The sequence below is a fragment of the Manacus candei genome, unplaced genomic scaffold (assembly GCF_025592945.1).
Source record: "Manacus candei isolate 608988 ecotype Guabito, Panama unplaced genomic scaffold, ASM2559294v1 h1tg000024l, whole genome shotgun sequence".
Classification (NCBI taxonomy): domain Eukaryota; kingdom Metazoa; phylum Chordata; class Aves; order Passeriformes; family Pipridae; genus Manacus; species Manacus candei.
Window position 1 is genome coordinate 7,592,865 of NW_026138072.1, and position 24,219 is coordinate 7,617,083.

At 39.3% G+C, this 24,219-nt stretch overlaps 1 protein-coding gene and 1 long non-coding RNA gene across 7 annotated transcripts in view; one reads left to right on the top strand and one right to left on the bottom strand.

The window, feature by feature from the left end:
• Positions 1-620: 620 nt before the first annotated feature.
• Positions 621-24,219, top strand: part of ADAMTS6 (ADAM metallopeptidase with thrombospondin type 1 motif 6) — a 148,212-nt gene continuing 124,613 nt past the window's right edge. The window contains exons 1-7 of one of the 6 annotated variants that reach the window (XM_051788272.1): positions 621-1,172; positions 5,846-6,214; positions 6,928-7,292; positions 13,975-14,143; positions 20,992-21,209; positions 21,745-21,828; positions 22,317-22,462. In XM_051788272.1, coding sequence (XP_051644232.1) covers positions 6,118-6,214; positions 6,928-7,292; positions 13,975-14,143; positions 20,992-21,209; positions 21,745-21,828; positions 22,317-22,462 — 1,079 coding nt within the window. In that variant the 5' untranslated portion in view covers positions 621-1,172; positions 5,846-6,117. Of the gene's footprint in view, positions 1,173-2,409; positions 3,354-3,415; positions 3,675-5,845; positions 6,215-6,927; positions 7,293-7,378; positions 7,484-13,974; positions 14,144-20,991; positions 21,210-21,744; positions 21,829-22,316; positions 22,463-24,219 lie in introns of those variants that run through there. The other 5 variants (XM_051788277.1, XM_051788273.1, XM_051788274.1 and 2 more) reach the window with 5 other exon arrangements.
• LOC127471443 (uncharacterized) lies at positions 9,392-12,489 on the bottom strand. The gene is made up of 3 exons (XR_007904652.1): positions 12,477-12,489; positions 12,160-12,234; positions 9,392-9,436 (listed from the first exon to the last, which is right to left on the bottom strand). It is a non-coding gene; the product is annotated as an uncharacterized LOC127471443 (long non-coding RNA).

The following is a 24,219-nucleotide window of genomic DNA, read 5'->3' on the forward strand; positions in this document are numbered from 1 at the left end:
TTCCTCGGCTATCGCAAATTAACTTGGCGGTTAAGAGGGCAGGTCTCGGGTTCCAACCCACCGCCTCTGTGTGACCCTGTCCCCGGCACCGCTGGCCTGGTGAAGCAGAGGCGATCCTGCAGGCCGCCCCTGCCAAGCCCACCCTCCTGTCCCGCCGCACGGGGTAGCGATGCCCCGACCCCCGCTCGGTTCCCCGCCGTCGATGAAAGAGAAAGCGCGATGCGCGCACGGCGGGACCATCGGCCCCGGCTTCTGCTCGCGGCGCGGACTTCAGACACCGCCTCCGCTCCGCTGGACATGCTGTTTAGGAGTTTTCCTTCCATAATGCCCGTTGCGGCGCGCGGAACGGGCAGGGTATGGAGGGCAGCAGGGGGCCACCACATCCTGCCGCCCACCGCTAGCACCCTGGGCCGGCCGGCCGTACCGCGGCGGCGGCTGCCCTGGGAGGGCCGGTCTGTCCTCCCCACAGGCAGCCCTAGGCGGGGGTCCCGCCGCCGCTCCCGCCGCCCCCGCCCTCGCCGGGTCCCGCTCCCCTCCCCGCCGCCACGTGACGGACGCGCATGCGCGGCACCCTGGCCCGGCACATCTGCAGGCTGACGTCAGCGGGCCCCGCGCCGTCCCCGCGAGGCGGCCGAGGCGGCCAAGGCCCCGCCGCCGCCCGAGGCTCCCCCGCCGTCGCTTGGCCCGGCGCCGGCTGCGAAAGCGTTGCGGCTACTCCATCCAAACTCCGCTGAGTCGTTCCTGCTCTGCCTGCCTTCCCTCTTCTACCCCCTCCTCCTCTCTCTCCTCTCTCTGTCTCTCGCCCCCCCCTTCTCCCCCCAACTCAGATAATATTCACATGGTATTTTGCACAGAGGAGGCTGCTCAAGAGGAGGGCACCCACCCCCACCCCAGTATAAGCCTGTTTTCCCCTCCTTCTTCCCCCCTCTTTTTGTTGGAAAGACAAAATGTGCAGAGTGATAGCTTGGGTGAATTGATGGCATCCTTGCTGCCAAGCCAGCCCGTTTTCTAAAAACCCCTTTTAGGAAGGCTAGAGAATTTTATTCTGTTGGAGAATATAACCCTGATGGTTGCTTGCACAGAGGGGAAAAGCAGAGAGGAATACGGGAATCGTCCTGTGCAATCTCTATTCTTTGAAACTTACTTTATATCAGAAATTGAAGATGAAAACGGTAAGGAAGATTTCACGCTATTCAATGAAACTTTTTGCTTTTCTTGTGTCCCGAATAATGGTTCGTCCAGGGCTTTGGGGAGCGGGGAGAGGTTTCTACTGCGTTAGGCGAAGTGCATTTGGAGTAATTTCGGAAAGGAACTTTAAGGATGGGGGAAGGGGATGCCAGGATTTTTCAACCGATAAGAGACGTGATTGATGAAGTACGATCTCGAGTAGTGCACTTTTTTTTAGATTTTTTTTAAAATACTTTTAGCTGTAAATCGTTGGTAGAGGGAGGAAAGGAAAAACTATGAAAACAAAACCAAACAACAGATGAAAACCAAAGCAGCCCCCAAACCCCAGCGACAACCCAGGGCTATTCCGGATTGCTGCGGAGCTGAGGAAGCCCCGCTCCCGGCCGTGCCGCGGTCAGACAAGTGCACACTTTGTGTCGGGGCTCGGAGGGTCGGCGCGGCCGCCGTCGCGCAGCCGATGCTGGCGGGGATGTCGGGCTTTCGCCGGTCTCATCAGGAAGATGGAAGCGTGTGGTTTTGATTTACTTCGAGCCGCCTGGGATTTGCCAGACTCTTAACCCTGCGCGCTCATGTTTGTTGGTGTGTGTCTGTCTCTGCAGTGGCCCGCGGTTCAAAGAGACTTTGTTTGGTGGGAGGAGGTAAGTGAGCTCTTGCTCCTCGGTGATGTGTGTGCGGATTTTGTCTTCGCTACTTTCTTTCATTGTTGTACAAGAGAGAAGGGAGAGGCAGAGAGAGAGAGAGAGTCAGACTCTTGTTTTTATTTGGGCTGCCGGTGCAACGTTTTTGGGCCAAACGCCAAGTGTCTGGGTCACACGCGTTTTATCCAAATAGATTCAGCGCTGCTGTCTGGAAGTGGACTGCTGAAAGTTAACTTTAGGATCAGCTCCACCACAGCAACCAGACTCTACCCTTCAGCCTCTCTAGGGAGGAAGGCTCTTCTTTTATTTCTTTCTGAATTTTCTTTGAGGGATGTGTGTCTGGTGATCTCCAACTTGCTTCAGTACTAGTTTTTTTAACTCTCTGTGCAGAAATGTACAGATAATGTGCGCGTGTAACGGGCTGTTTGTGTAGCCATGTATTTTTCTAGCCTGTTGACTTTTTTTGGGTGGGGGGCGGGAGGTGGGTTTTTTTTGCAAGATGCAGTGACAGCTGCTCCTTGGGCACGGCCGGCGGGGGGCCGTGGGGCAGGCGGGGGCGGAGGGGCTCAGAGGGCGACAGCCCCCTCGTACACCGGGGCCCGCACGGCAGTAATTTCACCCTTAACGCCTCGGCTTCTGGTCATTTCCCTGGGAGGACGGATCCGTCCTTTCCCTTTGTACATGTCCCTCTCCCCGCTGACCCCCGCCTCCCGTTCCTTTTCACCGAGCTTCTCCCGGCGCAGTCTGGGCGCCGCAGTTTTCGCCTCGGGAAACTCCCGGGGGCACGGCTAATCCCCGGCTCTTTGAAACCCTTCAACGCTGTTCACGGCCAGCCCCGATACCTGTAATTGAATTTGTGTGATTGATGCCCGTCCCCCGCCCCGTTCCCTCCCGCCGCCCTCCCCATTTCCTTAGCAACCACTCGTACAGCCGGCGCGGGCGGCCACCCCTGCCCGCGCCTCACCGCGGCGCTCCCGCCGGCCGCCTGGCCCGGCCGGGGAGGGCGGGAAGGTGGCGGGGGCCGAGCCGCCGGGAGAGGGGGCGTGAGGGACAACCCCCTGTCCTGCCCGCCTGAGCGGCGGTCTCTTTCTCTTCCACGCATTTATCGCTCTCGCCGACCCCGCCCTGAGACGTAACCCCCGTCTGGGCTCTGTGATCCGATGGTGCGGTGCCGTGTCTTTTCTGGCCGCCTCGGCGCTGCCGTCGCCAAAGCGCGCCGGAGCTTGGCGGGTGGGTGGTGGATTCACCCTGATGTGGGGTGCTCTTGGGACAGCGGTGTCGGATGCTTCCCTGCCCTAAAACTTGAGCTACCTTCAGGTTAAGAGGTGCCTTGGGCAACCAAGGCACCTTTGCTTAGATGGAAGCTCCCAAGGTGACTGTTCTGAGCAGTTTGATTAGTCACCTCCTCATAGTCTGCTTTATCACTTAATCAGTTAGGTTGCAAAATATCTCTCCGATCACGGACTGCAACCTATGACCAACACTACTATGTCCACTAGACCATGGCACCGAGTGTCACTTATTTTTGTAAGCTTAGTGTTGACCAAATTTTGCATTTGACAACAATCTACAATGGAATGCTTAATATACTCTGCCAAGGAGAATGGAAAGAAAAAAGGGTATAGATATAGAGAATGGATGCTTTGAGGTTCCTACCAAATGTCATACTGAAAGTACTGTATCTTGGAGTTACCTGAGTGCTTTATCCTTCGCATCTATTACTACTCTATAGTTCAGAGCATTAATATGACTACGTGTGGTGTGCTTGTATCAATGGTTAAGTTGGCAATAAATACATTTGAAGAAGAAGTAAAAAAATTCTGCTGAAACTTCCAGAAAGCTTAATGTGTAAGGAGATTGGTCTTGCGTGAAGCTTGAAATGACGGAGACCTTTTCAGAGACCCCTGCAAGAACATTAGACATGAGTGACTATTGGACACTGTTGACCAACATGTGTTTATAGCCTATCGTATGGGCCTTTGGTGTCTAAATAATGGGCACTCTAATTTATGACCAGTATTCTGAGCTACCTTACTCCTTAGGTACTGCAGTTCCAGGAGACCTTAATGTTAGGATAACTTACTATAAGCCTAACTGATAGTAACATGAACTCTCTGAATGAGAGCTCTCTGAACATGAGCTCTCTGTTAGGATATTTTGGCTAAGTAAAAGTTGTAAGGCAACATTACCTCTATATATGGCAGTACTGAGCTGTTACTGGACTACAGTGTCCAGTTCTGGTGTCTATGGATGAAAAGGGATGTTGATTAATTGGAAAAGGTTCAGAGAAAAACTGCAGAAGTATTCAGACATCTGGAAACTGGATTATACAGGGTGAGATAAACCAAATAGGTTGAGTTGCTTATCAGAAAGTGTCAAGAGGTGCTTGTATCAGATTATAACTGTATATACAAGGAGAAGGAAAGCAGCTCATTAGCAGACAGGGATAAAGCAAGATTCAGTGACAGGAATTTGAAATTGTACATTCTCAGATTAGAAGTAAGGCACATTATTTACTGTACTAATGTAGCTGAAGAGTCTAGGGTTAATTATGTATCTTCAAAACTTGTAAAATCTAAAAACTAACTAAATATTAGCTAAGAAATAAATGTTCTACATGGCAATGTAAACAGAGATGTTTTTTATTAATATTCTTTGAAGTCTTGCCACATGTGAATGACATCACTAAATCCTTATGGTTCCCTAGAAAAGAAATACCAGAAAGCCCAAAGTATGTTTGCAAAGTGTATTTTATTCTCTTTATAAACCTGGTTTGAAAAGGTAGATATTGGTCAGATTAACCTCATTTATGTGTTAGTAATTAGGTGTCTTTCAAATTGGCTAAGAAGTTATCCAATATCCATTGTAATGTTGGTAAATAGGATTTGGGTGATGTTGATTTTTTTGGTGGAGTTAATATGCTACAGCTCTTTATAAAACCTTTGCAAATAATCCACTAGCTGTAGCTGTATTACCTGTCTGAATGAACGTTGTAAATCATTCCCAGAATTTTAGAAAGGCAAATTTATCTGGTGCATGTGTAAGTGGCTCTGTATGCTTTTGTAAAGTGGTTTTTAAACAGGCTTCCCTTCTTAGGTGTTCTGTTTCTCCATTGTCTGGCTCAGCAGAGTTGCTGTGTGCATAGGTGTGCTGCAAATGCTTAAGTGGACTGATGAGTACCAGCTGACACAACACATGGTTTGGTATCCTATGATACTAGACTGTTAGCTGAATGCATGGATCTTCTGTTTAATCCTTGGCCGCAGCTGGAGCTGTTTTTAACTATTGTTGCAATAGTGTTTTATATGCAAAAAAAAAAAAGGAAAAAAGAAAAAAAAGACAAAAGGCAGGTAATATGTTATTTGCTTAGTCTTGTGACTTGCAAAAGCAAGATAAAAATATATTCTACTTCATCAAACTGTACTTAAGATCTAGACAAAGCATTTTTGACAAATATTTGAAAAATTAGAATGTGTATAGTGAATACCTTCAGATACTGAAATTTTTTCTTTAGTATTCTAATATGCAGCATTCCCATTTAAGTGAATGAGAATCCTGCCTGCATAAGCAGAACCCTGGCCCAAATAATAAGAAAAGACATGCTGCAGAAAGATCAGATAACTGTATTCTGCATTCTTTCGTGGGTCTTCCTTTATCTACCAGTATATTGGGACCTGTTATTAGCCGCTGAAATCGATGAGTGCACAGCACTGATTATGGATGGAAGAAGTCTGAACAAAGTATATAAACAATAAGAAACATTAAATAGGTGTAAGAATTCATAAAAGTAACATGAAGTTGATAAGTGTATCATAGGCTATATGGATCTGCTGTTCAGTGAACTAATGGTACTTCATTTTTTTGGTAAGATTGTGGTATGGGACCATAAAATTGATACTGGATGAACATTATTTCAAAATGTTGCCTTGTGTAGTTCACTCTGGTGGTTTAGTGTCTTGCAGCATAGATCTGTTTTAGCAGAAAGAATTTGCCTTGACTCATTTTCTTTTGTTTTTCAGGAAAAGAAACGGAGCAAATTCAGTAACTATCCAGTCTAACATCTTACCCATATCTTAAGGAAACTTACAAATACTTTTTTTGACTTGAGAAAATGACTGCAGATATAGAACAAAATACCTATCAAAAGGTGGAACACCCTATAGTTAATTTGGAAGTAGTATAAAATATTTATACATGTTATGGTGCAATTCTGGAGTGGAGTTAACTCTATAGCACACAAGTAGCTCTCCAAAGAGAAAGAAAAAAGACAAGCTTTCTGTTTTTCTAAATTATGGAAATTTTTGGGAAGACGTGGACATGGATTTTGAGCCTAGTCATGGTTTCATCGGAATTTCACAGTGACAGCAGGCTTTCATACAGTTCTCAAGGTAGGGGTCCGATCTCTGTAGCCAGCAAGAAGCATCTGCTTTTGCATTGTATTTGTGTAGTATTTTCTAAACCATATTTATATAATTCATGAGATCATATGGGCTCTGCTCTCAGTATTTTCATGGTTTATTGTCATGCAGATTAAACTTCCTTCTAACTTCTTTCTATCTACTTTTCAGCATAGGAAAGCCTTGCAAATTAAATCTAGTAAGATGTTGTACTTGATAACAGTTGAGAGACTTGCCATGATAACATTAACATGTTTTTAGACTAGGAAGTAAGAATCTAATTTTGTTTTTACAGTATAATACTTTTCCTTAATACTGTTTATATTCTTGCAAGTGGATTTAATAGCTTTTGTCTTCGAATGGTGTCACTGGGAAAAATATGTCCTTTTTAAGGTAGAATTTAGCCCCAAATGGTATGTATTTTTGATAAATAGAAAAAGATATGTATTGAAATAATTCCAGTGATGATCAAATTAATAGGAAATCAAACATGTTTTCTTGACTTGCAAAGAAAGAAAACAATGTTTTATTTTATTTAGTAAAATGCTACATTGTGCATTTACCTGAAAATTACTTTTGTTAATGAGAGTGATGAAGTTTACCCAAATATGGTTTATGTTTATGCTACTACTTGCTGTTTCCTGTTATATTTTTTCTTCTATGGCCACTCTCTGGACTGTCTTACCTTGTGATTGATTACAAAGAGGAATTCCTGTCTTACCTTGAACACTACCAACTAACAATCCCAATAAGGGTTGATCAAAATGGAGCCTTCCTCAGCTTTACTGTGAAAAATGCTAAACCTTCAAGAAGGAGGAGGAGCGCAGACCCTTATGTCCAAGAACTGGCAGCATCTAAATTATTTTTTAAACTTTCTGCCTATGGCAAGCACTTTCATTTAAACCTGACTCTCAACACAGATTTGGTGTCCAGACATTTTACAGTAGAGTACTGGGGGAAAGATGGACCGCAATGGAAGCATGATTTCTTAGACCACTGTCATTACACAGGATATTTGCAAGACCAGCTCAGTACAACTAAAGTGGCCCTAAGTAACTGCAATGGTCTGGTAAGTCTGTATTACTTGTTCTAGTATAATAGCGTGCTTGTCCCTTTTAAATTACAGAAGAAGAATTTAATTGGCGTATCTTTCAGTTTTTTGAGTCCCTGTAGGAAGCAATCAGACAGGAAGGTGCAGAAAACCCCTAAAACCTGATCTAAGTCCTGGGGAAAAGTAGTCATCAGTTTTTCAAGCTTAATGTAAGTACTAAGACCGAATTCTGCAGTCATTTAGAAGGCAGCCTGTTCAGTATTTACAGTATCTGCTCTAGGCTACAAGATTAGGTCTGTGCTGAGATCTTTACAGGTTATAAAAGCCTTGCAAGTTCAAGGGGTGGGGAGGAGGAAGCAGTGGATCCTCCAGGATACTGAATCTCTACAGAGAGACATTGATGGAACTGAACACTCTCTTATCTTTGAGAATTTTGGTTTAGAAACTATGAGTATATAACAGAAGAGGAATTTAGTGATGTAGAAGTCATCATTGTTAAAAATTAAAATCGTGACGAGAAAAATTGATCTTTAGCAGACAGCAGCGTCAGAAAGTAATTATTTAAATTATTTTTTCCAGAAATATTTTGTTTACAAATTTTAAACTTTTGCATTTAACAATAGTTTTAGAAATTCTTATCTCATTTATTCTCATCTCTTCTTTTAGTGGTGACCTTTTGATCACATGACAATAGGACCTGCATGGGAAAAAAATCAGAAAACAAATGCAAAAAAAGTAAAAAAGCAGACTACTGAGTAACGATACTAAAATAGAAGAGCATGACTATGAAATACTAAATCAAGAGCCAGTGTTTTCTGTAGTAAAAATATACATATATATTATGGTTACTCATTGTGGTTTTTATTATAGTAGAATGCTGGTCAATCTTTTAGGAATAGGCAGATCTAACTAATTGCTAGGGGAAAAAAAAGATTGCACAGACTTGCTAAACTAATTCCTATTTGTCCTTGAAAGTGCTATTGAATAATGCCTCTTGGGATGTTATTTTCAAACAAAAGCTAACTGCTTCAGACCTAGATAGGTTGCATTACATGCAGGTACTTTTGGTATCACTCATGCAGTCTAGTTTAACATTTTGTAGAACTCTTGAAGAAAAATAATTTAATGGGGATTTCCAGGGCTAAGTGAACACTTTCAAAGAAATGTAGTTAAAATGATGTTCCATTGAGTGTGGTATCACAGTTTGGTTGGTGCAGACTTGTAGTGGATAGATCTGAATTTAGTACAGTTTTCACTTTGGTCGCAGTTGCCATGTAATAACTTCTTTTTCTGGTGGCAGTTATTTAAACTCTTTGCCTAATATACTTGATCTTTGCTTTTGAGTTCTTTTCAGCTAAAAATACTATGGAGACCAAATCTCTTCTTTCAGGACTCATTTCTTTAACAGAGGCTGCATGCCTTTTTATCTCTAGAGTTTCTGCTACTTGATGCACAGACTAGTTGGCCCCCTTGGAGCCTGCAGTAAGTGTCATGGTGATCCCATTTCAGCTCCTCTTTGACCTTGGCTAAGGGAGTGAGCCAAGAATGCCTGCTCTTGGCTTAGCTGACTCTTATTCTCCTTTCATGTTAGGAAAACAGGAGTGGGATGAAGCAAAAAAAAAAAGTCCATGTTTTTCTGTCTTTGCCCATCTCTTGCTCCTCATGGCACTTCTTTTCTTCAAAGAAGCGTGGAAGATGTTATGGTGAAGAAGAATCTTTTTTTTGTTTCTTCTGTGCCCTACACCCTGAGGTGACATTTAGCATTCTCAATGCTGCGTGTTTTCCCTTTGCCCTCAGCCTAACTGTTCTGCTGGAGTGAAGCTGCCTATGGTTCTAGGTGCCAGTATGTTAACTCAGTATCTGTAAGGTAACTTTAGTGTAGAGTGTTTCCCAGTTAAATCATCGTCTTCAATGATTGTGGTTGTCATCAGCTCTTATGTGTGTCTTTTGGGTGTTAAGGCAGCCTTAATCCTATCTCTAGACACACCATTACTGGCACTCAAGTTCTCCGAGGTCATGCCTCTTTACCTGTGACTGCAAGTATCAGATGTCCATTGCATCTCCTGGGAAGGCCTGGTGGTCACAAGTGTGTGAGACTCCTGTCATAGTGCAGAAGCGGCAGCAGGGGTGGCGCATGGACCTTTCTCAGAGTGGCTGGAATCCTGCAGAGGGATGCAACAGTAGGCTCGACTTAGTATCGTCATCTACTGTACAGAAACTCATCCAGTGTTACCAGGGTCTTCCAGAGCACTGTCTATGGGAATTACCACTTCATTCAGAAAAATCCATCACAAAGTTATTTTTGAATGATGATTCCTACTGATGAATGTTTTGTTATGCAGCTGCTGGTAAGAACATGTTTCATAAAGCAATTGGCAATGAATATTGAAGACAATATTACTTGTTTTAGAATTATTGATAGTTCAGAATGTGTTGTGCTTAAGGCATTTGTCATATTTTCTAGTTTGATTTTTGTTCTCTAAGTCACTGCCAGTCATATTCTAATAGTCCTTGATTAACATCTGTATCAAAGCCAGTCATTTTAATTTTAAAGCAAGTAGTGATTTTTAACAGTGAGTGTTGCTCACAAGGAAAATTTATGCATTACGTTTACTCTAGTTCTCTTGAGCTTCACTGTTGACAAATAGGTTGTTTCTTCCCCTTATTGAATATTTCGAGTTCCTCTGTTTAGTTATGCAGAGTGGTCATGTGAGAACATGATTTAATTAACATATATTGTATGACTTTGAAGAATGCTTGCATTTGGTAAGTGTAAGGAGGGCTTTCAGTTTCATTATAATAAAAGTGACAAGCAATCAGTTCATTTTCCTCTCTTGTTTCTTGTTTCAACCTCTCTATATTTCTCATTACCAAGTGTCCAAGAATTACAGACTGCTACTTACTGAAGTTTCAGTCCAGTAGTTTCCATCTGCTGTTGCCTGATTATGCTATAAATGGTTCTGAAGTTGTGAGGAAAGCTCTGTAATCCAGTGAACAATCATATGAGAAAATTGAAGGTTTTGTCTGGCAGGCTTGCTGGCCTTCCAAACTCATATTTACTGTAGTGAATGCTACATTTGTGGATGGATTGCAGGTTTGGCCGTATCATAAAAGAGCCTGCAATGACCAGCATTTTAGGGCCTTCAAACGTTGGGTACAAGGCAAAAAGACTGAGGCATCGCCTAAGCTGAGTATGTCATACTGAAGAGAAGAAATGGTGGTAGACTGGCTAAACAGAGAAGAGCTTTACCTCAAGGGAATGAAGTTTGACTGATTCTGAGAGGAGCAAGGCTCGAAGAAGTTTTGGAGGCTATAGCAGTGGAATTAGGCAAACCCCCAACATTTTTGCACTCTGACCCACCTTTGTCATCTGCCAGATGTCAAAGCTCTTAACTGAGTGCTCAAACAAGTTTTGCACAGTAGAGAATTTTGTCATTTTGAACTGAAAGGATCAGTAGTAGGAAATATTTTGAGGCTACTGTGGTCCCAAGTAAATGTTAAATGTAAAAGGTCCAATATTTCCGTGGCATGTGAAGTTCCATGCACTGTGTAAAATTTGTGCTGTGAAGCACAGTTCTCTCCATCCAAACAGAAGTGATATGGAAAGCACAGGTAGGCGACTGTGACTTAAAAGCATGATCTTAGTAGGTTAAAGTAGGAACTGTTTTGCTGGAAGACTTAATGATTGTTTCATGTATTCTGAAATACATATATGTTTAAATTACTCATATTTTTCTTGAGTTAGCTCATTTGAAAGCTGTTTTTACTCTAAAGAAGGCATCTATTTATGTATATTATGAATTGTGTATACTATGGTATTTTTGAGTTTTATGTAAAATAATACGTAATTTATAAAATAATTTATAAATATAAAAAATTATATTAAAAAGGATTTAGTATTCTTGATCAGTGTCTCTAGGGCTATCTTTGGTACTCATATCTTTTTGCAGTATAGCCTTAGTATTCAGAAAATTAAATACAAGCTGTCCTTGTCCTGGTTTGTCTTGTTAGATTCTATGATGTGCTGTCTCAGGCCAGATCACTACTGTTTTCATCTTTGAGAAAACAGTAAGCAAATGCAATCTTTTTCCTTAGTCATAAAACCACACTGAAGTGTATAGCCAGCTGTTGACATGCTGAACAACACTGATACATTTTCAGCTGTTTCCATTACTGCTGCTTTATGTTAAAAATGGATATACTTTTAAAGTCTAGAAAGGTTCAAGGCATGGAAAAATTGTGAAACAGTAGTACTGTGTGGAGAAGGCATGTGCTTACTTGTCCTCCATAGTTTGGTTTCTTCTGCAACTGGTGGACCTCCCCCATCTGAAGGAGGTTAAGGCCCCTGCTGGACAGCCTGACAAAAAAAAGATTCTTTTTCACAAATTAAGGGAACTCCATGTGAATCCATGTGGATTCACAAATTTATCTGAGCATGTCAAACTGCTGGAACCAGACCTTATATATATTAGCAAGAGTTGGCACTCTGTAGTGGTATTGGATAACACAGGACCTCAAACAATCTGTTTTAGATAATAATCTTGGGAATGTTCCTTGTAGTAACCTACTTGATGCGTTCAACTTGTTTCTTAAATTCATGGTATTTTGTCAAAAACTCTTCTGGTCATTCTTATGTCTTAATGATATTTCCGATGCTTTGGAGCAGGAGTTTAATTTATGAACTGTTAAAATACAATAGCAAAACAAAAAAGAAAATTAAATTAATTCATTTTAATGCTTTAAAAGGGCATTATTTCAATCTCCTTTTTCAATGGAAATTTTGTTTTGCTGAAATAGTGGATTATAAGCCAAAACTGGTGTTTAGAATATTGTTTTGGATATATATGTATAATTACCACTATTTATTAATCAGGCTGGATGGTACCTCTGTCTCCTCCAGCTTGGCATGAAGTGGACAGCCTCATGGTGTTGGCCAGAACCACTCTGCAGGATTCTCTTCCTGTGGGAATATAATATCAGAGTTTATAATGGCTCAGAATTCACTTGAACTCAGATGTCTGACATCCAGACTGGATGCAGTCCAGACTGTCAAGGTTCTTTCTGCACATCTGGCAAACCCAGTTACAATTTGGTTTATATTTTCAATACTATTTAGGCAGCAGTATACCAGTAAATGATTGATTTTCTAATAAATTCTTAGACTCCAAGTAACAAGAAGACATTGTGAGAGGAATTTCATACTGGCATCTTCCAGGTGAATATAGAGCCTGATGTTACCTTTTTGAGTCAAAAATTGAGTTCATAATGAAAAATACCACTGAAGAGAACACTTATTGTTACAGTGGCAGTGTAAGGAATGTGTAATTGGAATCTGCAGTCTGTTCATACATATGTTTTCACAATTTATAATACAACTCTATTTGGAAAACACTTCTTTCTGGTGTGTTACACAGGATTTTTCATTTTGTAAATTTTACGTTGTTACTTGTTTCAGGAGTGAAGAACAGCAGGCATTTGATGATGCACTCAACAGTAATAGGACGAGAGCTTTGACCAAGAGTACAAAGGCAAGCTCTGATCTTAGAAAACAGCTTTATGATGTATTTAGAGCAGATATGGAGCAAGTGGTCTTATGTCTGATCGTAGAGGTTTAAAAAAAGACTCATGAGAAGTACTTGCTTTACAGATCAAAGGTGTGGTAGAAATTTGTGATTCATCAGGTCAGGATATGAATGCAGAAGTTCCTGCTCCCTGGCTTCTATCAGAAGAATAGCTCTTTCTCCCTCTGTAGAAAGTTAATCCATTCAGAATTTTCTACATACGGGTATCAGAATTTTTTATTTAGCAGGTATGGGTGTAGAACTCTGTCAGGGCTTATTCCCCAATAATTCTATATCCAGAAGGATCCCAAACCTGGTTTTTCTGCTAAAGTTCAATTTTAATTGCTGAAGGTTCAGGAAATTGCATAGTTGGCCTGAAATCTCCCCTTTCTTTCATAAACCACTTCCTGTTTGGAAGAAGCTGAGTTCACAAATGTGAAAGTTATGGGAATAGAATATCTACTATTCTACACTACAGTATGAGGCAAAACTGTTCATTTGTTACGGGGAATGAGGTCTAGTGCACAGTCTGCAACAACTCTTATATGCTAGATTTGTGGCAAGACCTTTTAAGGAATAAATACTTTGTAGACAGTGTATAATAATATAAATAATTTGACTTTTATTAACTAGCTCAGTTTTTGGATTAAGCATCTAGATGTGAAATAGTGAATGGTTTCTTTGAATATGTGTTCTGAAATTAATCCTTCATGGCGTTTGTCTTTGATGGAATGTTTGGCTTTAAGCATCTAGCAGTGTGACATCATAGCAGGATATTGGTGTTGCCATTAGAGCAATGCAATTTTGGCTTGATGTGAATATGAATCTTGTAGTTTTGGAACATCTCTGTAAAAACATTATTTGTCATATGTTGAGAATGTTTCTTACTTTCTTACTACATCTTAAAAAAAAAAGTGAAAGAACTCCAACAATATGACAGTGATAATTTTTTTTTTCTCATTGTGTTGTTTTTAGGCACCACACTAAAATAAGCGGAGAAGAGCTGGCTTATGCACTATTTTATGTGTTGGCTTCTAGCTGTGGATTTCTTAACAGAGAATGTTTTTTAAAGTTAAGCTTTTTATATGGCTTTTATATTGTCTTTTGTAAGTTTTTATTTTCTTATTTTCTTCTTTAAGCATGGAGTCATTGCTACAGAAGATGAAGAGTATTTTATTGAGCCTTTAAGGAATATAACAGAAGATTCTAGTAACTACAGTTACGAGAACGGTCATCCTCATGTTATATACAAAAAATCTACTATGCACCAGCAACACTTCTATGATCACAGGCACTGTGGAGTCTCAGGTAAAGGAGTATGAGTGTCATTCCTTTTAAAATGTTATAACTTAAGATGTATTTTAGCATCTTGCATGGTTCATATTAAAGACATGGTGGAGAATGTAGCAGTGGGAGTCCTTCTTTTGGGTTATGTAATGTGTCTCATTGAAAAGTAGTTTTGGTTTGGTTTTTTTTTCAGATTCAGATTGAGAATATATTGTCTTTCAAAAACTGAGGCAGTGGGAGTAGGTCTTGTTTTATGCCTGTGTTGTGTAGTGGTAGTAATGAGCACAGGCTTTCTCAAAATGTGCTATAAATGTACTTGATTCCCCAACTGGAAAGCATTATTGAGTGACTGAGTATTACAGCTCAATGTTTAGTAAATGTTCCATCTTATTGGAAGAAACTTGGTGTGCAATAAATGTGTTAGTATTATGATTAGCAATACATTTGGAGCTGAGTCCACATCTTTCTTGTTTACAGTTGTTTATGGTGTTTTGGTACTGTTTTTTTGGTTCAGTGGGTCAATGGTCAAATATGTGATTTACATGCGCCTTATGGAAGGATTATATAGTTTTAATGGAGAGATATTTTCTTTGTAAAGTAGTTGTTACTTCTACAGATACACTTTTCAAGTACTCTGATGTGATTTTCATTTGCTTAAACTGAAGCTGAAAACTAACTTCTTGAAGACAGCATGGAGTAAATCTGACAAGTTATTTTAGAGCACAAAAGTAATGGGTTTTTAACATACTACAAAAATGTTCTAACCTTGCATTTGTTTATATTTCAGTAATAGCTTGTTCAGTCCTGAATGGTTGTATTCCATGAGAATCAATGCACAGGGCAGGCGGACAATTACTAGTCTTAAAATTATATCACTGTTCATTGATGTAACTTTTTCAGCTTCTTCTGGAGTTTAGAATGTTTACTGGCACCAGCTGACTAAGCTTGCAGTACAGATTGCCTGCAAACCCCCATTCTTGGGAGACAGTTTGTTCTGAGGGTTTCTGTTAAATGTGTTTATGGAATGTCAGACTTCATGTATGTAACTTCTGTTTTAGTTTGGAAGCATTATTCAATCTGCACGCTTCTCATACTACAAAACAAGTCTCTTAACTGTTACTGCCTGCTAACTGATTGTAAAATAAGGGCACTAATATATGTTCATTTTGTAGGGAGAACTATCACTTTAACCTCTTGAAGTAAGTGGATGGATTCCGAAATACAGGAAGATGCAATTTTTACCATTATTATATCCCCTGAAAAAGAAAGAATGTTAGCCTCTACCAGATCTTATCTTCTAGACTAATGCTTAGATGTCATTCTCCTTCAAGTCATGAAGCAGTAGCTGCTAGTTTTGTCAGGTTGTATTTAGATATTTCTGGTGTTATCTGTCACATGGATCATAGGTTGATCAGAACTCTGCATCTTGCATGCATTTTTTATAAACCTTGGTGTAATATTCAGCCTTTATTCCTTTATATATTTGATGATGCTTTTGTTCTTGGACGCTCCTGTGCACTTCCTGATCCTTTGTGTCCCAAAGTCCTTAATTACTGGAATACTAAAGCACTGCTTTTTACAAGCCTAACATGATGCTCATTCATCTCAGTTTCTGCTGTTCCTGTTGTTCTGTATATTATTTCTGCTTCATGAAAATGTCTAAAAAAATTTGCTCTCCTCCAAGACTGCAAGGTCTTACTTTTCCAGATAACATGTTTTACCCTCATGGGTACTAAAACCTTTTAAACTTATTTTCTGAGCACTGCCAAAGCTCAGCTGAAGTTGAAGCTGACCAGAAATGTGGGGGACAATAAAAAGAGTTTTTTCAAATATATTAATGGCAGTCAGCAGTATAGAAATATCACCAGCCCTTTACAGGCTGAGGATGGTCATTTCACAAACAGGGACAGAGACAAGGCAGAGGTGTTTAATGCTTTATGTACCTATGTCTTCAACATGGATGATGGACCAAGGGGGTCTCAGTGTCCTGAGCTGGAGGACCATGACTGTGAGAATGACCAACTTGCAGTCAATCCTGAAATTGTGCGGGACCTGCTGCTCCAGCTGGATCCCTACAAATCTGTAGGGATGGTTGTTCCGATTTTCAAGAAGGACAAGAAGGGTGACCCTGGAAACTACAGGCCTGTCAGTCTCACTTTGCTGCCTGGTAAAGTTATGGAAGACATTATTCTGGGAGGTATCTAAAAACACCTGAAAGACAACACAGTTGTTGGTTACAGCCAGCACAGCTTCATGAGAGGAAAGTCCTGCTTATCAAACCTTTTTTGACAAGGTAACCCAGCTAGTTCATCAGGAGAAGCCAGTTGATACCGTCTTTTTGAATTTCAGTAAAACTTTTGATACTGTCTCTCACAGGATCCTTCTGGGCAAAATATCCAGCTCACAGCTGGATAAACACATCATATGGTAGGTGAGCAATTGGCTCATGGGTCAAGCACAGAGGGTAACAGTGAATGGGGTGACATCAGACTGGTGACCTGTCACTAGTGGGGTTCCACAGGGCTCCATCTTAGGCCCTTTGCTCTTCAACATCTTCATAAATGGCTTGGATGCAGGACTGGAAGGGATACTAAGCAAGTCTGCAGGTGGCTCAAAACTGGGAGGAGCTGTTGACTGCCTCGAATGCAGGGAGGCCCTGCAGAGAGACCACAACAAATCAGGGGACTGGCCAATCACCAACCCTATGAAGTTCAGCAAGGGAAAGTGCTGGATTTTGTACCTGGGATGGGGCAAGCCCAGATGTTCCTACACAAATTGGGGAACTAGATGCTGGAAAGCATTGCCACAGAAAGGGACCTGGGGGTCCTGGTTGACAGCAAGTTGAATATGAATTAGTAGTGCCCTGGCAGCCAGGAGGGCCAACTGTGTCCATGGGGGCATCAGGCAAAGTATCACCAGTGAGTCAAGGGAGGGGATTGTCCCACCCTGCTCTGCACTGGTGCAGTATCACCTTGAATATTGTGACAGTTTTGGGCTGCAGAAAATAGAAACATATGAAGCTGTTAGAGAGCGTCCAAAGGAGAGCAACAAAGATGGTGAAGGGCTTTGAGGGGCAACCTTATGAGGAGCAGCTGAGCTGAACTTGGTGTGTTCAGCCTGGAAAAGAGGAGACTGAGGGGAGACCTCATTGCAGTCTAGAGCTTCCTCATGAGGGGAAGAAGAGGGTCAGACGTTGATCTCTTCTCTCTGGTGACCAGTTACAAGACCCAAGGGAATGGCCTGAAGGTTTAGGTTGGATAGAAAGAGTCGTTCACCCAGAGGGTTGCTGGGCACTGGAACAGGCTCCCCAGGGAAGTGGTCACAGCACCAAGCCTGACAGAGTTCAAGAAGCGTTTGGATGATACTATGAGGCACCTGGTGTGACTCCTGAGGCCGTCCTGTGCAGGTCTTGATGATCCTTGTGGGTTCCTTCCAATTTTGTGATTCTGTTGCAGCTTTATCCTAGAGGGACATGCATCCCCAAATATCTAAAAACTAAAATAGCTAAAAACTAAAATCCAGTATTAATTTTCAGTTTTGCAGCTTTCACACCCCAGGTTTAAAACCAGTTATACAGTCATCTTCACTGAATTTGACTGGTTTTGGAACTTTTCAACAGTCCAGTTTTGTGTTTTAAAATGCAATCATAACAAAGCTTTAACTGCCTTTTTGCAGGATATCATTTATTTTGTCTGGAGACTGATTTTAACTTTACCTTTAGAACAATTTTCCCAGTACTGTATTCAGGGAGGAATCTGCTTGAGTAGCTGTGCCACTATTCACTCTGTCAAGTTTCCCCTACTGTAACCTAGACCTAAATTTATTGTGTACCTCTTCTCTTACCAGAGGAGTGATCAAGATTCTGAAATGTTGATAGAGACAAGGGGAATGTTACTTCTGACCTTCCTGAGAAAATTTACAGTAACTGATAGAAAGTGGGGTACAGAGTTTGGTGAAAGGACGTTTGGAATTGGTTGGGATGAATAAGTGATGGACTACTTCATAGTAGATGGTAGCATTACGGTAACTAATACAAGAGAAAAATTGGGGAGGCCAGGACATTCAGATAAGAACATGGAATAGATTGTATGTATTGTCACTAGATTAACTGTTTTATTTAAAACAGCTGAAATCATTAAGGCCTTGGTAAGAAGTTGTCCACTGCCAAATTCCAGTTGCTTCAATGGGTTTTGAGGCCACTGGATTATCTTGCAGAATGCTGTATTCGAATAGGATTGAAAAACAACAGGAGTTGACATATGAAAGCTGCAGAGTGGCAGATTATTTCCAGATAGCTCTGTTATATGCTGATTTATGTAGTGGTTACACTCATGCCAGACTCTACAATTAGTGTATTCTAAAATAAAGTAAAAACTTGTTAAATGCATGAAATAACAGTGCTAAAATATTTAGAAAAAAGCAGCATAATGTTTTACTTCAAAGTATTGTCATGGTTGCATGAGTAGTTCGCTATTGCATTTTGAGATCTTTTTCTGATTGTGCTTCTTTCTCTCCACCTTGAACCTCACCCGATGTCTTTAGAAGACTGACTTAGGAAAACTTGGGTTACCATGGTTGTGAACTCCATCTGTATGTGGATTTGGATTTCTTTTAAGCTACAGTTTAAAACCTAATTCCATATTTTGCACTAATTACTTGGGGGTTAATTACAGTGGTTTTTTCTGGTTTATTTTTGCTTTGTCTGTCATTTCTATTTTTGCTGTTTTTACTTCCCAGTAACTATGTTTGATATAAAAGAAGTTTAATTTTTTTCTTTTTTAACCTAAAAATATGGTGGAAAAATGATATCACTTGCCACGTAACTAGTTTTGTTAAATAAATTGTAGGCCTTTATTGTTACATTTTAAGTTTTTGAAGAATTTAGTCAGCATTATTTAGTGCTTTTAAAGTAAAGCAACATAAGCACTAATAAATCCTGAAGTGCAAGGATTGTTTCCAGCTTTCTTATTACTTTGAGACCAGCTGAAGCTTAAGCTTCTCCTCTGGATAAGCAAATGAGAATTGTTTATTTTTGTGAAGTCTTCTGAGACCTTTGTTTGAAAGATACTATCAAGATGAGTCCAGAATAATATTTTTTTTCTCTGAAAGTTTTCTGCATGAGGTCATTGGTTTTCAAGTGTTTAGAATAGATTTGCATCTTTGAGTGAGAAATTATGAAATAATGTGGAAGCAGTATTGCATTTCTAGAATACTCGCACTCCAAGGGCATCAGAAACATCAGCATGTGTTATTAAAAAATAGAGTGAATTTTTAAAAATTTTCATACAGAAGCTGTCAGAGAAAATTCCAGACATTTCTAAGTCACTGCTTAAGTGAGATGAAAATCTTTGATCAATTAAAGCAACTTTTATTTTTCTATGATAAAAGTGAAAAAACAGGAAAAATTTAGTAGTCATTCTAGAATCCACAACAAGCTTTAATACTTGGTAAAGTTTTTTTTTAGAATGGATTATACCCATTGCAGAATGAGGACAGTTTTGTTATTGACAATTTTTCAACTATCAGGTTTATTTTCATTTTTTGACTTTTCTGAAAAATGCACCTTTTAAAGCCAACACTGTGCCTTCAGAAGTTACGAAACACTTCAGCAGTGGGAACACTGAAGCTTTGTATTCCTGGTTTTGACCTGAACATACATTCTTTGCAGTGTACTTATTGCTCTTTGAAAATAGTGTGCTTAGTTGAATTGCATAATGAATTGCTTTTTTTGTGGGAGGTACTGGTTCTATCTCAACTCATCCTTAGCTGACCTTGTTTTAGTAGATATAAGGTTGCATCTCAGAATTTGCTCACTTGAGCAGTCCTGTTCAGACAATTTTTAATGTGTCTAACTGTTAATATTCTTGTGCTCCTCTGTAACTAGCAAAAAATTAGATATTTAGATATTAAGGATTTAGATATTTTGAAACCCTACTTAGATAAAACCAGCCCAATAATATGCTTTGCTATATTATTATCTCTAACTGGAGATTTGTATTGGCCCTTGTGGAAAAGTGATATTTATTACACGCCAATAAAGCCAGTTTATCAGGTAAGGATGGATTCAAGTTTGTACTGAGGACAGGAATTCAAATTCAAACAAGTTTGTAGAGTTTGTTTTGCTGTTAATTACAACTCTTTGTATTTTTAGTAATCAATCTCTTGCATGCAAGAAATATTTTTTCTATATATTTACCTGAAGGAAAAGCATGAATCAATATGTTTGAACTAAGATTAGTGTTAAAATAACTACATCAGTTATCCCATGCCAGCCCATTTAAAACTTCCCATTATAGTTAATTCACAAGGTAGATAAAACGTAATCTGATAATCCTCTGAATGGGAAGTTGATCTTTTTGGCCTGAAAACTGATAGGCGTGTAAGCATAAAGGCCTAAAAATGGCAGACTTTCACAGGAGGGAAAAAACCTGTTTTGGTACCTTATCAACCTGTTTAATTCCTTAGTAAATTTGGTATCTTCTATGTCAATGTTTAATTTTTGGTTCGTAGTATTTTTTTTCCAAATGTTAGAGCTGTCTTGTTCTTATTTTTAAAATTCTGAAGTGTGCTTGTGGTTAATTATAACTGATCTTCAGTATTAAGGTAAATGTGCAGAATCAGACCTGTTAAGAGAAGATGGATAATTTTTCATCCTAGTTCAAGTTAAGGAGAGTCGAGAATATTGAAGCTCAAAGTTGGCTTTCTATTATATAAGTTATTTAAAAACAAAAATTAAAAAAATGTAATTTTTCTTTGCCTCAAGAAAGACTTCAGAACCCTGAGGATGGTAATCTCAACATAAAGCAGCTGCATTTGAATGAGTTTTTACTAGTGAGGCTTCTGAAGTGTTTAATTGTTTTGGTTCCTAGAAGACCTCACAAGAAGCAGCAAACCTTGGTGGATGAGTGATGCATCTGCTTTTCGAACTTCACTTCCAGTCAATGGCACACTGAGTAGTCATAGTCGACAGAAGAGATCTGTAAGCCTTGAACGGTTTGTGGAAACACTGGTAGTAGCAGACAAAATGATGGTGGGATACCATGGTCGCAAAGACATTGAACACTACATTTTGAGTGTAATGAATATTGTAAGTTTCATCCTTCTCTGTGCTCATATCAATATGCATGTACCGAAATGATAAAGGACCTGTCAAGTATTTATTTATTGCCATGAATAATACTTTAATATATGTATTAACTTGCAGGAATTAATAGTTAAAATATTGAAAAATCTTGGCATTATGGGAAAAATGCAGTACTTTTTCTGTCAAGAAGTATGTTGTGGTCACTTTTAAATTGTTGTCTTTAATTTTGAATTCAAATTACATTCAGATTATACAGTTCTATTCTTCTTATGTCAACACTCTTAATACTTATTGTGCTGGATGAATTATGGAACAGTTATAAGAAGTATAAACAGTTTTGATTGAAAAGTGCGACTCAAGAAGTTCTTTTAACTGAATGGTCATTTTTTGATAAAAAATTAACTCTTATTTGATGACGATGATAATTAGAATTATGGAATTACATTAAGTGAGGAAATTGGGTTAACTTTTAACCCTTTAGGAAGCAAGTAGTGTTTCTTGTCTGACTTTGTGTCTTTTCTTATTTTCTGGAGGTCAGGTTGCCAAACTTTATCGTGATTCCAGTCTAGGAAACGTTGTGAATATTATAGTGACGCGTTTGATTGTCCTCACTGAAGATCAGGTAAGAGCTGTTGCACTGAGCTTTATACCTCTGAAGTACGGGTTACATTACTGTGTAATATAGTGTTCATTGAATTATTGCTTGAAGTGGCTGCCTCTGAGTACAAAACCTATCATGTAATTTTCACTGCTTTAATCAAGATGAAGCAGTTCAAAGGAATATTCCTCGTGTATCATCTCAAAGATATCTTTTTTTACTTCAGGTGAATATTATTACAACTTTGGGGATGTCAGTTTTATTTTTAGATCTGTATTTTGATTTTTTTTGTATTGACATAATGATTATTAAAGTTGGAGCGGAAAGAATGACAGTTCAGTAATACACAGCTGAACTTGGGGTCAGATTTTACAGAGATAAAATTTGGCAAGAAGAATTTATTCCTAGAAACCACTGCTTCTAATTATAGTCCCATTTTAGTTTTCAAAAGGCTTAACAACTGACCTTAGTAATTTGTTTGGAACATTTCTGGTATGCATGTTGTATTGCAGCCAAACTTGGAGATAAACCACCATGCAGACAAGTCCCTCGATAGCTTCTGTAAGTGGCAGAAATCCATTCTCTCCCACCAAAGTGATGGAAACACCATTCCAGAAAATGGGATTGCCCACCATGATAATGCGGTTCTTATTACTAGGTATGGTCATTATAAGTATTGTGTTTATTTTATTTCTGTAGTTTTCTTGTTCTTAGCATATGTATGTGTAGAGGCAAAGTAATATAATTGGTAGGTAACCTTAAAAGGAGGAAAATTAATAGATGGCTTGTCTTAAATGTGTCAGATTATTAAGTATAGATTAAGAATTTGGAAAAGTAAGATCTGCAAATCACTTGCTTCTGCTGTTATTTTCACTTCACAATTGCCAATGCAAAGTATTACAGTAGAAAAGATGGATCCTATTGACCATTTTATACTTTTATAATGGAAAATAATTCATAAGATTGCAGAGAACAAAACAGTTGGGAAAATGCTTTGTTGACCATATATAATGTGTTTGTAAGAATTTCAAGCCAGTGTAATAGTATTTCTCTGAAAACAGGTTCTTGCAGATTCTGGCAATATGAGACTCTGCTTTGTGGCTGGTTTTATTTATTATGCTTAATTAAGATGAGAACTGACAGTTTAAATAGGTAACTTCAAAGCCTGCATATGTGCCCACGTGTTTGCATCTGTTTCACTATTACTTTAATGAATTCAACAAAGCCTACACTGTCATCTTGCAATCCTGATAAACATATTCATGTCTGTCCTTTGCAGTTGGGAATAGGCAACTCTACTCTATTAGGAGATAAGTTTCACTGTTGTTCAAGGACACTATTTACTCTTTTCTGTTTTATTTAAGTAGCAGCAGGTGCAGCAGCACGAACTTGGATGAGGATCTTTTTATTATAATTTCTGCTTTCCAGGACAAGTTCTGTACTGCTTTGTATATAATCTGTTTGTGGAGTCATTGCATTCACTGCAGAGAAAACTTAAATAGTGATTTAAATAAATCACTAAAATTTGCATAAAAGTAGTAAAAGTTGCTTTTTTTTTGTAGGAAGGTGGTGATTTTTGTTGCTTTGTTTTGCTTAAGGAACAAATCTTTATTTTTGAGAGGAAATAAAAGCTAATGAATGTATGTATTAGCTTGTATGTATTTTTGTATTCATATTTTGAATATAATTTTTATGTGTGGTCTTTAATACTGCATAGTAAAAATCAGAATGGTAAAATGATAGATTCAGGTTGCTGCTAGAGTCCAAGAAGTTTAAAAAAATATTTAAGTCCAATAAAAGTAAATAGAATGAAATTAAAAATAAAATACAGTTACATCCCAAGGTCTTAATTTTTCCCCGAGGCCTTTGTTTATGCTGAGTTTTTTTGCATACAAGTAATTCCTTCGCTAGGACTGCTCACAGGTGAAATTAAATACACCTTTACAGCTGTGCTACACATCAAGCTTTTACTGGTATAATTTAAGTGAGTGAAAAACTGTAATCTGTAGGTGGTATGATTGTGTCAGTTGAAGACTCTCAATATACATGTGTAGAAGCTGCATTAGCAACACTATATTTGTACTGTTTTGGCTGAGTAACCTGACATTTCATTGGTGTTGTTCTGGCTCCGCAAATCACAGTTATTTTCTTTCACTGTCGTGCCTTAGCATGTTTTATTACTGTGTGGTCTGTACTGGCTTCCCTGTTCTGGTACAGTTTTCCCAGTGTGGTTATGAATGGTTCTGTGTTCCAGACAAAAAGCTTAAGTCAGTGCTAACTTGCAGGCCTTTATCTGCAAGAGGAGCAAGTTTTCAGAGAACATGAATAATACCTATTGAGAATTATGTTTTTTCATCAAAGAGCAGTAAATACTAAAGACCTTTTTTTTACTCTTCATTATGGAGGCTTAGTAAT